We start from the raw sequence: 16,371 nt of genomic DNA, 5'->3' as shown, positions 1-16,371 counted from the left end.
GATCATCATGTCGAGCGCGATTAATCGCGATATGCGCTAATCGTCAATCGGCCCACGCGTGTGTCGCAGATCTGTTAGCGCGAACATTTGCGAGCGACTCGCGCTAGTCATAGAATTATACTAGATTGCTGACAGCTTAAGTAGGTATACTCACAAGAAATTTGAGATCTTTTAACTTTTCCCGAAAAATTTGGTTCCACAAAAAAAGAAAGATCTTTAGCAGATCCTATTTAGCGGGCAAAAATATTTCTCTAAAGATGAGTTCTTTAATATTCGGAAGAATCTTTTTACCGCGTTGAGTGAAATTTGCACTTCTTCGTGTAAAAAAAAATTAAAAAACAAAGTGAAAGATAAAACAAATTTTCAATTAAAAGAGAAAAAAACAGATTTTTATCTTCCCGAAAGCGTATTTTTATTCGTAACGAAGCAAGTTCTTGTTTCTTCGCAAAAAAAAAATCTTTCAATAGACTCGATAGCGCCGTAGTGTAGATTTTACGAGCTCATTCGTTGCGGTGTTATATCTCAAACACTCCGGTCGAGAGCTATCTCAAACGTTCGCTCCGCTCGTAATAGGACGTACGAACGGGACCTGATCTTTTTTTTTTCGCGGGAGTTGCGCGAGTTTGTGAAACTTTAATGATATGTTTTGCTGGTCCCGTATTTACGTTATGATAATGAGTGAAAGCTGCATGGGCAGCACGTGAAATTTGCGAGAAATGCTGCTTTAAAGTATCTTTTTTTTTTTTTTTTTTTTTTTTTTTTTCGAAAAAGGAAAGTTTGTTTTCTATTCGATACTCCCCCTCTTGAAAAAAAAATAAAATGTAAAAACACACGGTGACATATATTTGAGACTTACGGCATAAGTTTCTATTACAGAATTTGTCAGTGAATAAAAACTTGTATGCAGTTCGACAAACGTTATAAAATAGCAATTGAATAAATGTAATTATTACGAACGAGTGCAGAAAGAATTAATTGTTTCTAAAAGCAGAATTGAAAAGTTATAAGCTAAATAAAACAATTCATAGGAATACGATAGGGATGAATAATTCGCAACGACAGCGTGAAATTACAATGATAAATTTTCGCCTCTCGCTCGCCAAAGCGCCAGTTATGGTGGATATTTATATCAGCAGATAGTCGCGTCTATCTCATCGTACTAATTTGGCGTTTCCGGAAAGGCATCACAGTCACGAGCGAATTATCGCACGCTCGGCCGTCTTTCTCGACGCGAATTTACGCGGCAAAGTGGAAGGTGACGAAAAAGAGTGGATAAGGTGCATGTGTTAGCTTTCTGTCCAACTGAAAATTATGTACGCGACGTGTTGAGGGAAGAATAATCAATTCTCGGGCGATTCGAATTAAGTTCTAATTGAAAAAAATTTTTCGCGAAACGGCACGCTGTAAAGGAGCTGTAAATCGTTCTTGTAGACGGTGGAATGATCGCGGCGACTTGGAGAAATCTTTCGAGATCGATAAAGGATCATGCGTGTTAGATGTGCGAGTATCGACGAGCCTGCGAGCTAAAAGGATAATCCGGGATAGCCGAAGAAGAAGGAACAGAAATAGGAAGTGCGAGCCTCCTTGCGCAGGATGTTCGCATCGTTGTTGCTGACGGCCTGGATCGTCCTGACATGCCGACTTGTCCAGGACGGGGTAGCGACGGGGCAACGTTACACTCCGATTCCCACGCAAGAGCTGGACAACACTTTGCAATCTGTGCCACCGCTCGGGTAAATAACTCGCAATATAATTTATCATAATGCAAAATATTTACTGGCACCCAATGTTCTGATTAATATAATCACGCCGCTACCCAAAAACTTGCAGCACTTTTTATTGTTTAAATTCATTTTTTTCTTTACTGAGTTGAATGTCGTTGAATATATATTATTTAGGCGAAACTTAAGTAAAACACAAACAAATAAGGTTGATTAAAATTTTGCAAAAGAATCCTTTCATTTATCGCAAGAATTTTTACATTCTTTATTCGCATAATAAGATTGCTTATTCCTTTACGGAAAAACAATATTAATTGATTTTATTTTCTAATATTAAATATATGTACAATTTTATTGTGGTTTTAATCTCAAACTTCACGCAAAGGAGAGCACTTTCTTTAGGTCAAATAATAGATTAATGAATTAATTCCGAGAAGATTCCTGTGTGTGTGTGTGTGTGTGTGAAGTAATACGAGTTACTATATATACATGTATAACGACAAAATACTACATACAACTTTGGCGTCCTTGAGAAACCATGATTAGTCACTTGAAAAGATTAAATCATCTAAGCGCGCGACTCACGTAACAACTTGGTATTTCGCTAACAACGCGAAGATCTCTTGAGAATCCGATGATTCCCTCGCGCGACTACCGTTCTCGCGAGTTGAATAGCGTGATAACACCTAATTGGGTTATCGGCGGTGTTACGTTGCAGGCGCGCGGCACACTGAATTCTGCCTAAGTCGCGCGAATTTTTCGTAATAAAAGTCAAGTGTCTCCGATAAAGTCCTGCACATGCCGCTGCTATTTTTCACGCCGCGCTTACCGTCGCCGCGTTCGCCACGGATGTTTTCGCGGCCGTGCGGAAAGTAGATGCGGATAACAAACGCGAGATTAGCCGCATACATCCAGCCGTTATAGGCAATTAACAATATGCGTACGTGCGCGATAGCGGAAATATTTCTCCGGTATACGTGCCAGTTGCGACTTGTCAGCCTGCAATCTCGAGTGACTTTGAGCCAATTTTCATTCATTTCCACTTTTAGAATCGGGTTTCTGAGCCGTTCAAGAATTTCAAGATAAGAGAAGAGACGAGAGTTCACGACGATGACATATTAAAATTTATGCGTGCACAGCAACGCGCGCACATAACTACTTTGCCTTGAATTTGTTACGAATTAATAAAAGTGCTCGTTTCGAAAGAGTCCGAGATAGGAGATCGCGAGCTTGCATAATTTGGTGACTCGTTGCGATTTTAATTCGCGTAGGAATATCAGTGGATCTAGCTTCATGGAATAATTTCGTGATTTCGACAGCAACTTCATCGTTATAATATGCCGTAACTGCTTAATTTCTAATCTCATTAAAGCTCGGAATTAATCCTTTGCATCATGCTAAACATTATTATAAAACCATTCAGTTTCATTATTTGATCATAACTTTCAAGCTTAGAGTCTTTTTTAAGAAGGTGGTCTAAAGTTTTAACAAAATGTTTTTGCATCTTTGTGAATATTTAGAGTCTAAAAAAAATAAAGTGTTTCTTTAAAAATTATATTTGAAAAACATAATCTCTTAAAAAATGTGATCAACTTAAACTTTTACGTATAAAAACATCTATTTATAGCGATATCTTTAAATTAACTATTTATTTATAACTATTAAAATTAAATTTTTCATGAAAAACTGATTTATGTTTCTTTAAAATCACGCTGTTTTCAGAATTTTTAATTTTTTTCTTTTAACAAAATATGTGTAAGAATTTCTTTTAATTCTCAAAAGGTACTTTATCGCCGAATGTGCAATCAATTGTTGCAATATTTGCAATTATAATTTAATTTGTACTGTAACACATGCTTCAGAAATTACAATCTCGTTAGTGAGTCGAAGTATGAATAAGTTTGCCGTTATCTTTGTACTTGTTAGAGGAATGCAAATGATAAATGACAAAGTTCAGCGATTTTAGGGCACCAGTTATCTGTGGTTCGTTGATTACGCGTTTTATAATCTTTCGTGTCTTCATTGAAGACGCGACAAGTATCTTTTCAGTTTGATCTCGCACCTTCACCGATATACGATACTTCAAGTTTTACGATCTCGTGCATTTCAAACAGTCTATTCAGCGCGGTTAAAACGCGTGCAGACGATGAGATAGTGATACATTCAATAGAGATTCCATTGGAAATTGATCTAATTGATGGTATTAGAGGCGCTCTTAAATGTCGTCGATTAAGTAACGTCACATAAACAGTTACTTTTAATTGCTTCTGACAGGACACTCGTTAATACGTCTTCATTAACAAAGAGCTTGCTTAACCTTTCCGGTCGCGTATATTCCCTTTGTCGGAACGTTTGACCGCGTTTAGATTGTAAAGTTGTTGAATTGAATTTATATTGTATGAAAAATTTAATTCTAACAGCTATAAGTAAACACTCGATTTAAAGATATCGCTATAATTTTGGTTTGGGCCATAAATAGATACGTTTTTACAAATAATTTCTGACTAAGAATTCAAATAATTTATAACTTGCACCTTAAATAAATTGATATTTATCAAAAATTAGCGTTTGTAACTTTTGTTTAACGAAAAGGAAAATTAGACCAGGAAATCCCGAACGCGGAGATAAAATCGCGAAATATATCCGGCGGCCGTGTAAAGCCTTCATGACTCGTGACCGTCGAAAAAGGCGCTCTCCGCTCGGCTCGAGCGCTTTTCTCTCTTTCGCGCGAGCTGCAGCTGCATTATCTGCCCGGTTGATAAAACGCGCGTCTCCACGTTAATTAATTAACGCGGTTGGAATGCGGACGAGCGGGCGCGATAAGGACGCTCGCGCGCGGCACCCCGGAATATGAAGTGCATTCTGCGGCGGTTTTTACGGGTCTCCGCGAGATGACCCGTTCACCGTCATCATCATCCGGTGCATCTATGAGGCGTATCGCGCCGGCGATTCATCATTTCGCTGAATGATGAATGATATTCCCGCGCGCGAAGCCCCGACGCGCGTCCGTCGCTTCGATCGTCACTGATAACTCGACGGGGTCGAAGAGGAGAAGAGGGAAAGCGCAAGAATGATCGACTATAATCCGCGGAAGAAAAGCTTTTCTAGGGTGGACGCGGCGGTGCGTAACCGGTCAAGAAATATCGTCTGACGTTGCAACAATAGAATAACGTTACAGATAACATCGTTGAATCAGAATTTCCATCTCCAATGCCGTTCAATTTTATATGCGCACGGAATATATTTGTGGAATATTTATTCACACTAAAAAAGTAATGTAAAGTTGCAATTATTACAGTGGGCAATTTTGAGATCAACAGATATTTTTTATAAAAGTGTTACATATATTTCAGCTTTAAGAAGGTAAATTTTTTATATTTAGAGATTATTTTGATCTAATTGGAATTTTTTTTATTCTCAAAACATAAGATAAAATTATAACTTAATACATATAATTTTTACATGTTGGTGTAAATTTATAAGATTTTTGCTACAATGTACACGGTCTTTTGTCTATGTGATTTATCATCTGGATCTTTATTATCTATATGACGTATTTCAGAATAGGTCAAATGCTATCTGCTGCAATTAGTTCGCGTTTAGTAGGACAATGTGAAAAGTAGGATGTAGGGTCGGTTCAAGTCTAACGGAATCGCCACTTAAAATTATTCACGGTTGGTTGAAATTACTTAAACTGATCTGAATCGCATATTACGCGGTGCCGGCGACAGGAAGTGAAGAAGCAATTCTTAGGAATGCGATGGCGGTTAGCATTAGAACCGCTGTCGTAACCTTTAACACAGCTCCGTGACGCGCCGTTCACGATTCTTTATCAATACCCCTTAATCGTTCGGAAAAAAACAAGTGTTCTAAAAATATAAATCAAGACTTTATCTTGGTAATTATTTTCAAATTTATATTTTTAACGCAAAGTACTTTCTAGACTAAAGATCATCGTTTGTATAAGATGCAGAGCACTGCGTTTCTAGGACATTGGGAGGGATATTTGGTGGAACGTTTAGTCAGTTTGAGGCCTAAGATATCGATGCTCCATGCATTACCGCGCGCGACATAATTGCGCTCGTGTCGCAACACCGTGAACAATTGCACTTGCGACACAAGCGCTCGTCTAACTAATTTAAGAAGACTGCAAACAATTGCCCCGACCGTGCTTTTTGCAGTTGCGCGATCCTTCGCGCGCCGTTTGTTTGCTTGGCCCTAATCGCGATGAGAAGGCGACTGCCTTTTGATCGCTTTAACTTTAATGATCCGCAATTCGCGCGGTCGTTCCGAAGTTATTATAGCGCACTTCCCAATTGAACTCTTACGAGCGACGGTTAGGTAATTACGAGTTCGTTAATTGGGCCTGTGCCAGTTGCTTAGAATGTTCCATTTACTCTCATTAATAGTGTTAATTAATAGTTTTCATTTACTCAACACCGCATTACAGTATTAAAATTGCTGATATAACACACTGTAAAAAAATTAATGATCGCGGATGTAAATTTGCAGCTATAAATTTACTTGTGCAGTCTGCTTTATTACACGCTGAAAATTAATTTCACCTGCAAACTGCAAATTTATATAAGTGCGGAAATTTACATTTCTAATAGTTGATCCTAAAATTATCCGCTGTGATAGCTGTAATCTTACACTGAGTTTTTTTGCAATATAACAATTTTTGATAAAGTAAGAATATTAATTAAATTGATGCTTAAGAGGATGCTGAAGTGACGGGCGAACTCCGACGCGAAAGCGCCATCATTTCGATGGTACTAAAAATGAAATGACATTATCGGCGCAGCCTACGGACCTATGCCGCGTAGGTCCGTGTGTACGCATTTGTTTGTAGTGGTGACTCACTACACTGACGTGTGGTCTGTGTACGTGTGTCATCGGAAGTTTGTAAACAAACGATGCTTGCGCTTGTTTCCTCGACTGAAATTTCGTCGCAAAGCTGCAATATAATGTCCGAGAAAACATAAGCGTATACAAGGTGTCAAATAAATACAAACTAAATATGACAAAATAATAAATAAAAAATATACATATAATACTATATATATCATTGAAGAAAAATGTCATATACTTTTCTTACTTTTATCCTTATGTAGTAAATACTAAATAACTAATTAATCAATTAATTAATATATACATATACACATATATTCAATAAATATTTATCTTTATTTTGTATTTTATATGATAATGACTAAAATAATGAAAGTATATATTATTTCAGTTATATAAAATACAAAATAAAGATAACTATATTCAATATGTATATGTATGTATTCAATAATTAATTAACTTATTTATTTATTTTGTATTTATTACATAAGAATAAAAATAGGAAAAGCATATAACATATTTTTCCAATTAGATATATAGTATTATACATACATTTTTCAAATAAAATATTTTATCATATCTAACTTATATCTATTAGACACCTTGTATAAGTCTATTTTGTCTCGTATGTACATCATTCAGCCATACGATAGAATTTCAATTGCGAGAAAAAAGGTTAAATGACCTTATAAATTATCTGATAAAATATAAACAGACCACACGTGCAGTAAATTGCTAACTAAAATAAATACGTATTTCTTCAAATCTGTCAGCTGACGTTAGATCGCCTATAACAATATTTCTTAAAATCTGCCAGTTCACGAATAAATTGTCTTTAGCTCTCTTTTTTCTAAACTGTCAGCTGACGTTAGATCGCCTCTGACTATATTTATTAAAAATTGTCAGCTCACGATAGATCGCCTCTGACAATATTTCTTACAATTTGCCAGTTCACGAATAAATCGTCTTTAGCTCTCTTTTTTCTAAACTGTCAGCTGACGTTAGATCGTCTGTGACAATATTTATTTAAAATTGTCAGCTCACGATAGATCGCCTCTGACAATATTTCTTACAATTTGTCAGTTCACGAATAAATCGCCTTTAGCTCTCTTTCTTCTAAACTGTCAGCTGACGTTAGATCGCCTCTGACTATATTTATTTAAAATTGTCAGCTCACGAAAAATCGCCTCTGGCTTGTCTTATTCTATATTGCCAGTCCACGACAAAGCCGCCTCTGGCTTGAAGACAAGAATAAGAATTTTCTTCTAATGCCAGTCCACGAGAAAACCGCCTCTGGCTTGTCTTATTCTATATTGCCAGTCCACGAGGAAACCGCCTCTGGCTTGAAGACAAGAATAAGAGTTTTCTAATGCCAGTCCACGAGAAAACCGCCTCTGGCTTGTCTTATTATATATTGCCAGTCCACGAGGAAACCGCCTCTGGCTTGTCTTATTCTTTATTGTAAGATACTTTTATTACGTCATATGCTTTATGTATATATATATATATAATGTATATTATATGCTCCACATTATCTATATTTATATCAAAATATTTTTCTAAGAAATTGACATCATTTTGTATACTCTTTTTACAATAAATGTATATGATATATGCCATATTTTTTATTTCTAAAGCATGAAATATAAAGATATTTTTATTTTTTTGTGTCTATCATTTGTAAAAAAATTTTGATAAAAGAAACAACATTAATTTTGCGACTTGCAATAATCTGTTTCATTATATGCTTCTTTTAAATACTTACACTTAGCCTTATTTTATGTGATTAACTTGGTATTTAAAATACGTATCAAAATCGAAAATGTATTTCTATTACAGTAGAAACGAAACATTCTTGTCTTACAACAGAGAGAAATGGCAAAATATAATATTGTCTAAAGTACAGTCCAATAAAAACTGTTAAAATTGAACATTTTATAAAACCACTGTGATTCATGAAAAATCAGAATTATTATTTCAAAAATATAGATATATTTCGACTGTGTGTTTTAAACTGCACTACACATTCAAAATTCACAGAATAAATTTATTTCTGCAAAGTTGTGTATAATGTCAGTGGAAAAGTGATTTATTTGTTATTACATATACATGATATTTTACCATTCCTTTCTGGTGTAAGACTACAATGTTTTTTTTCTACTGAACTAGAAATTAATTTTATATTTTGATGTGTATTTTAGATACCAAGAAAAACGCATAAAATAAGACTAGTTGTAAGTATTTAAAAGAAGTATATATTGAAACAAATAATTGCAAGTCACAAAATTAATGTTTTTTTTATCAAGATTTTTTTACAAATGATACATACAAGAAACTAAAAATACCTTTATATTTCATGCTTTATAAATAAGTTATATGACATATACATTTATTATAAAAATATATACAATATACAAAATGATATTAACTTTTTACATAGATACTTTGATGTGAATATACATAATATGGAGCACATAATATACATAATATATACACATAAAGCACATGAATAAAAGTATTTTGTAGAAATTAGAATATGAATGTATGTAATTAAATAATATAAATGTTTGCAAAAATGTTGTAAAATTTATGTATAATACATACACTTTTTTATCCTTCAGAGTGCCTTCAACCCATTTTTTTCAGCCGGGTTTCGTAGCACATAACACAAACACACACACACGCACAACTAACACACACATAACTAACCTAAAAGATTCTGTATATGACAGATAGCACTGAGAACTGTATAGCGCCTCTATCCCAAAATCTCGGAACTAATCTATAGCTCTTTTTTACCTTATTTTTTCTATATTGCACCATGCTTTACATAAATCTGGAAAAGGGTGGCGTTTTGAAAATAAGTCTCTAAGCTCTATTTTTTTGGTTTTCCATTATTGTTTCATACGCTCTTCTTCGGCACATGGTCTTGTTTTGCAGATTGAAGCAGTATAATTTTGATATAAAAGATATAATTCTTTGAGGTGACATTGTCGGTAAATTTTCAAAAATTTTTTTTATTTTTTGGTTTAAATTTGACCACCTGCCGAAAGATTAGCATATGTACTTTATTTACACCAAAGAATTTGTAATTCTATTAAAGCAATAAAAAACGCCACCCTTTTTAGAAAATTGAAGTTTCGGTCGGTAACAATATGACTTCAGCATCCTCTTAAGTGTGAGGAGCATAAAAGAGATAAGGCGTATATTCTCCTGATTTATAAAAATGCAAGCGTGAAGCGATGAAATGAAGATATCGGCCCGATGAACACATCGCGCATTGATTTCAGGGCTTGTTAGGACACGCTATCATTACGAGCGGGCGTTAAAATTACAACCCTGCCGACACGGCCAACGGCACGCCACGTGTTGATCGGGTGTGATACAAGTTCGGCGATGGACCGATCGCCCAAAGAGGACGGTCATTTGCATGCAGATTGGATCGAAGCTTTCGGCTGCGAGAGACCGACCTCGTCCTCGTAACTCTGTCGCCGATTATTCTTATTATTATTATTACTGCTCGCGACGCGGCCTTCGCTGTAATTTCCCAATTAACCGCGAGCATCGACATCAATCATCGTCGGGCTTTCGCCAAAATGACAAGCGGGCGTTTTTAGCGGGAATTTTATACCCGCCGAGACGTTCATTCTCAAAGCGAGTCCGCGAGTTGCGAGACTCGCGCTTTTTATAGCGTCGAATTATTTGACTAGGCGCCCGTTTCTGGAGTCTCACGAAAGCGTGAGATCGTTCAGCCGCCCGTAATCATGTGTAAACACTCGTTAGGCATACACGCCGTGAGTAGTTAGCGGATCAACACAGTTTAAGGCAGCGATTACTTCATCACGCGCTGTGTACACGCCGTTAATATTGTCTTATAAACACCACGCCGTGCCGTGTAACGCCCCCACGCTCTCGCCCGCAGATGATATGCACCCAGGCGTGTAAACGCGTGTGTCAGAAGTCACGGGGAAGATACGAGAAAGGAAGAGGCGCGAGATGTTGCACAAGCGGGAGCATTAATCTCCCTCTCGCGTCAGCGAAGCGAGAAACGCGCGAAACGAATTATCGCGTTATTTTATCGGCCCCGCTACGCCCAAAGGGCACGCAAGAAAGGCCGGCGTACAGTGCGCGAGCCTTCCCTTCGCGATTCCACTTCTAGCTTAATGTAACAAAATCTCGAGATTCAAGTCTCAAATTTAACAAAATTACAATTTTTATCTTGCGATGGATTTAAGAATCTTATACATCAAAAGCATTGTAACATCCGAGAATTCTGCGAACGAAGAATCACAGCAAATTTCATGGATTTTAAAGTTTAAAGTTCTCGGGTAACCCTGCAAGAAGGATTAGATAACAATCGTTTACTGATGCGATAAAAAATGGCATGACGTGAGAAAGTCAGCGACGCTCGGGCATTTGCGATTGCGGAGCCCTAAGTGGCGGCGTTTAGGGCCGCGCGGTTTATAGCAGCTGATGTTAATTACGAGGCGCCAGATGTGAATGGCCGCCTTGTTCTGAGGTGGCACTCCACTCTCTTCCCATTCTTTCTATTTTTTTTTTTCTCGCTCCTCATCCTTCTTGCGCGTGCCGCGGAAATGCCGCGTTTCCGCTTACGGTCTCTTCAAACTGGCGCCGTACAGATTGATTCATATCTAATCCACGTAACTCTCAGAAGCTAATGAAGGAACTGTTTCAAGTTTGATAAGAAAGATAGATTTTGAAAAAATATCAAATGTAAGAAAAGATTAATCGTGAATCTATTTTTGTCAGGATATTTTTTTTTTGATTCTGCGAGTTTTCATTTTCTAGCAGCGTATTTAAAAAATTTGAATATTAATTATGTTTATTCTAGTTACTTATTTCAAAGTTAATCAAGTGGAATTGATATATCTTTTTTTTTTTTGCATTAATTTATATTATTACACTTTATAAGCCTGACAAGGATGTTAAAAATGTTTGTAGGCCGAACGTGTGCAGGTCGAGGTACAAAAACTATTGTTGTCCAGGATGGTCGAAGAAGCCGGAAACGGGCCTGTGCGTTATTCGTAAGTAGAAGTATAAGCTCTTACTTTTTATGAAGCTTATAAAGTAAATATAATTATGTCTTTCCTTTAAAAAAAAGAGTAAATTAAGTAATATTTTAATTAAGTTATATTTATAATTGAAGAAAGTAGTGTTTAAATTATAAAACAGCATTGGCACTAAATAATATTAATAGCCGTGTTGGTGGCAATAAGCGAGCGACGACCGAGAGGACATAAAAATCCATATCCTTATGATCCTGACGCGATTGGACCACCCGTGAGATACGTATATCCGTGTATATTCGCGGAATCGAAAGCGGTTATTAATACTGCGCGAGAGGAACCACCTATCATTATCGGTGTCGTCTGCGAACGATGATAGTGATCGATGCAATTACGTAACGGACAAATGGGCATTTGTGCGACACGAGCGGTCGCGTCGAATAAAACTGGTTTAATGACTTGTTATGCGCGCTTCCTGTTGATTGTATTGTCTGGTAATGCGGTCGCGATCTGCGTTCCATCAATTTCCGGACGTCTGACCAAATATTATTAATCATTAATTGATTTATAATTAACAAATACTGTTACGCGGATGTCGCCCAACGTCGTCTTCAATTAAGAATTCAAATTAATGATTACGGATTTATAAGAAGATGCAATGTTTATGTAATAAATTAAAAGAAACTTATGTGTCGCAAAAAATTATATAAAAATCTCTGAATTATTTTAATACTTTTTTTTCTTTAGGTTAGTCTAATATCTATCTTCATTTAACAAATAATAATATTAATACTAAGAGAAATCAAGATATCAAGTTTACATTCAAAATATTTTAAGCGTTGCTCGTATTTTAGCTGTTTGCGCAAGACGCTGTGGCTCCCTAGGAAAATGTATAAGACCCAATATTTGTTTATGCGAGGGTGGTGTCGTCGCTTCAAGTTGTACGAACGGGCAAAGCAAAGGTGAGATATATTATTCAAAAAATAACCAAAAATACACAATCCAAAAATTGACGCATTCTAAAAACTCAAAGTCTTCTCATCTAATAACTTTGCATATGTTATATTAATGAGAAGAAAAGCATTGATAACAATATCACAGTAGAAAAACCAAATCTGTATCTTGAATATTATAAATTTATCCATTATTATTTTATAAAGACAAATTACAGACTTAGAATTACTTGATTAAAATGCGGCAATTTTCTCATTTAAATGACTGATTAGTCATTAAATGAGTCAAGCGCAGTATTATAAGACACGTTGAGCCGTATATCGGTAAAAACTATTAACACACGAAAGACCGATCAATCAATTGGTATCGAGCGAAGCGGAAACTTGTACGACCGGATTAAAATAAACGTCTTTTCGCTGCTCGTATTCCTCGCTAGATAATGAAAATAATGAATATTATTAGAGATTCAACACAGTAGTTTCATTAACAATGATTATTCAATAAATTTGTGATCGACAGTTATCGTTTCCGAGACCGGAAATGGCGCAAACGGCGACCGCGGTGAAAGCGGTAGATGTAAAGTCCATTGCATAAATGGAAACTGCGTTGATGGCCGCTGCCAATGTCGCAGCGGATATCAGGGAGAGTTCTGCAACGAACGTAAGTGGAATTGACAATGTACGAACATGAAAAAAAAATTTCAGGGCATAAATATACCGCGAAATCAAATCGATTGGCCACAAAAATCATTAATTAAAAATCGTTAATTAGCTATTTGCCGAGAGCCCTGTCTGAACCAAGGAAGATGCATCGGTCCAGATCGTTGCGCCTGTATTTATGGCTACACCGGAAGACGCTGCGAGACCGATTACAGGTAATAAATACACCTTCGCGGCGAAGGAGGGTTTCGCTTTATTGTAAATTGTGTATTTCAGAACCGGGCCCTGTTTCACGAAAGTGAAAAACGGTCAGTGCCTGGCTAGTCTTCAAGGCGTCGTCTGCACACGACAGTTGTGCTGCGCCACCGTTGGCAAGGGCTGGGGTCATCCTTGCGAGAAGTGCCCTGCCAGATTAGACTGCGAACTGGGTTATCTGAAGACCAATCAGGGCCAATGCGTCGGTGCGTTCATGCTCATTTCTAATTATTCTTTATGCAATTAACTTTAATTGGTAACATAAAAAAGTAACTAACAGCAAGACACGTTTCAGGTTCATTGTTTCGTTTTTACATTCATCTAATCGATTTGTGTGCAAAGAATTAAAAATAGCAAAATTCAAATTCTGAGTTTTGAAAAGTCTCACACGTCGATAGAGATTAAAATAAAAATAAAATCTCTGCGCTCCTTTTAGATATCAACGAGTGCGAAGCGATCCCCGGACTCTGTCAAGGCGGAAAGTGCCTGAATACTCCCGGTTCGTTCACTTGCGAATGTCCTGTGGGACAAGCGAGGGATCCCGACACCAACGAATGCAAGGACAGAGACGAGTGTCAGGAAGAAGGCATCTGCGCCGACGGTCGTTGCATAAACACAAACGGCGGTTATTATTGCCACTGCAATCCCGGATTTATACAGAGCCAGGACCGCAAATATTGCATCGGTGATTATATTATTAATATAAAAACATTATAAAAAAAATTTTGCCAAAGTTCATCTTTGTGAGCGCAACTTCCTCAAAATAAGTTCTAGATATTTTCCAAAGAGTTCTTCTTTGACTTTTAAAAAGAAACAAAAACAACTTAAAATGTATACTTGGATATATTATGAAATAATAATAGAGAAATTAGATTAAGTATATTAAAAATTTGTATTGTTTCCGATCTAGCATTCTGCGCTAATAATAAAATTTGATTTCTTCTTAAAACTCTGATATTTTTGTTAATTCGATCCACTTATCAACTTTAAATAATTATTGCTCTCTAGATGGCAGACAAGGGTTGTGTTACACAGCGGTGAATCGCAACGGACAATGCAGAAATCGACTAGCGATGAGACTAAGCAAGAAGGACTGTTGCTGCGGCAAGAACATGGGTCGAGGATGGGGCGACGAATGCTTTATCTGTCCTAATCCAGGCAGTGGTACGTGCACATTTTCAGGGAAGAATCCAGATGCATATTTAGATAGTTTATATGCAGAAGCTGGGCAAAAATATTTGCATAACTTTTGGAACAACTTCACATGCGAAATAAATAGTAAATTAAAATCCATCTCGCTAAGCCGCGAAATTTTCAATATACATATTACAAGAATTCGTCGAATTACAACAGTGAGCTAATTTGCAAAAAAAAATATCGTTGAATAAAAAATTCCGAAGCAGAGTAGAAGCGATAGATTCGGGGCTCGCAAAAAATCGACGAATACCAGCGGGCGCTACGTAAAAGCTAGATAAAAGCAAGCACTACGACGACTGGCAATTCTACAGGATCCGCATTATTACTCAATTGTAGACGATTACAACAGGCTTTGCTCGCAACTGCAGTCGATCACCGAGGTGAACGAGTGCGCGCTCCGGCCGGACATCTGTGGCCACGGGAAGTGCATCGACATCAAGGAAGGATACGAATGCGAATGCGATCTGGGATACGCGAGGAAGCCCGGCGGTAGGTGCGAGGACGTGGACGAGTGCCAGTTAGATTACTGCCAGGGCGGAATCTGTCGCAATTTTCCCGGCAGCTTCGCCTGCGACTGCCCGCCCGGCTTCGTCGTTTCCGGCGAGGGCAGATACTGCACCGGTAACCATCGTTTAAATTCTTCTATGACAAAATAATTGTAACGTTAATAGTAGTTTTAATAAATTTGAAATTAAAAAATGTTCTTCGGATAATCAATATGTGACATATATTTTTTTGTAATGTAGCTCTAATCAGTGCTCTTCGTAAAATAAAGCGCGGTTAATGTACATTTGATAAACATGTAAGATTTGATAATGTCTTTCTAGATCACGATGAATGCCAGGACACTGGCATGTGCTCCAACGGACATTGTATCAACATGAACGGGTCCTTCAAGTGCAAGTGTAACGACGGTTACACGCTGTCGCCGACTAGAAACACTTGTATAGGTGAGATATAGTTACTCACTTTGCATTATATAAAATATTTCGAAAGGTTTATCATAAATTTCGGAAACGTATTCTCCGACTTTTATTTTATTTCTTGGAGTTGATTTTTTAACTTATCGAGTCTCGATAAATAAATTAAAAAAACAAATTTTGTAGTATTTCGTTTGGAGGATATTCTAAAATAGAGTGAGAACGTAATCTGTTCGATTTTTTTTTCAGACATCAACGAGTGTTTGGAAAATCCGAGAATTTGCCTAAACGGTCGCTGCGAAAACACGCCGGGATCCTATCATTGCATCTGTCAATCAGGCTTCACTCCTTCAAGGGACAATACCTTCTGCGTGGACATGGACGAGTGTTCCACCAGTGGAATGTGCGAAAACGGCAAATGCGTCAACATGGAGGGCTCCTTCAAGTGCGTTTGCGACTCCGGCTTCAGGATCGGTCCCGATCTGAGCCACTGCATTGGTATTAATCTTACAGCTAACAGTTTCGATAATTTTGCAATACAAGGTCTTATATTTTCAAAGTCTAATATTTTCTGTTACATCCTGACTTGAATGTTTGTTTTATACTAATTATATACTTATATGTCGTTATTCGTTTCGCAAGATATCGACGAGTGTATAAGCTCGCCCTGCCAAAATGGACGTTGCGTCAACACGCCCGGAAGTTTCCAGTGTGAGTGCCATCCAGGATTCAACCTGGGCCCCGACGGCAGATCCTGTTTAGGTTCGTACGACTTATTTTCTGCTCT

General features: G+C 37.2%; 1 protein-coding gene and 1 long non-coding RNA gene across 7 annotated transcripts in view; one reads left to right on the top strand and one right to left on the bottom strand.

Annotated features, from left to right (window-relative positions):
• LOC105673771 (uncharacterized) overlaps positions 1–16,371 on the bottom strand; it is a 192,051-nt gene that overhangs the window by 12,870 nt on the left and 162,810 nt on the right. The window lies entirely within an intron of this gene.
• LOC105673760 (fibrillin-2-like) overlaps positions 1–16,371 on the top strand; it is a 30,902-nt gene that overhangs the window by 959 nt on the left and 13,572 nt on the right. The window contains exons 2-13 of one of the 3 annotated variants that reach the window (XM_012369619.2): positions 1,497–1,733; positions 11,535–11,617; positions 12,454–12,561; positions 13,073–13,213; positions 13,325–13,427; positions 13,489–13,673; positions 13,904–14,152; positions 14,476–14,631; positions 15,001–15,285; positions 15,492–15,614; positions 15,834–16,082; positions 16,227–16,346. In XM_012369619.2, coding sequence (XP_012225042.2) covers positions 1,594–1,733; positions 11,535–11,617; positions 12,454–12,561; positions 13,073–13,213; positions 13,325–13,427; positions 13,489–13,673; positions 13,904–14,152; positions 14,476–14,631; positions 15,001–15,285; positions 15,492–15,614; positions 15,834–16,082; positions 16,227–16,346 — 1,942 coding nt within the window. In that variant the 5' untranslated portion in view covers positions 1,497–1,593. Of the gene's footprint in view, positions 1–650; positions 1,734–11,534; positions 11,618–12,453; positions 12,562–13,072; positions 13,214–13,324; positions 13,428–13,488; positions 13,674–13,903; positions 14,153–14,475; positions 14,632–15,000; positions 15,286–15,491; positions 15,615–15,833; positions 16,083–16,226; positions 16,347–16,371 lie in introns of those variants that run through there. The other 2 variants (XM_012369615.2, XM_012369616.2) reach the window with 2 other exon arrangements.

This window comes from Linepithema humile, chromosome 8, assembly GCF_040581485.1.
Source record: "Linepithema humile isolate Giens D197 chromosome 8, Lhum_UNIL_v1.0, whole genome shotgun sequence".
NCBI lineage: Eukaryota > Metazoa > Arthropoda > Insecta > Hymenoptera > Formicidae > Linepithema > Linepithema humile.
The sequence above is the reverse complement of the archived record's forward strand: the minus strand, read 5'-3'. Positions and strand labels throughout refer to the sequence as shown.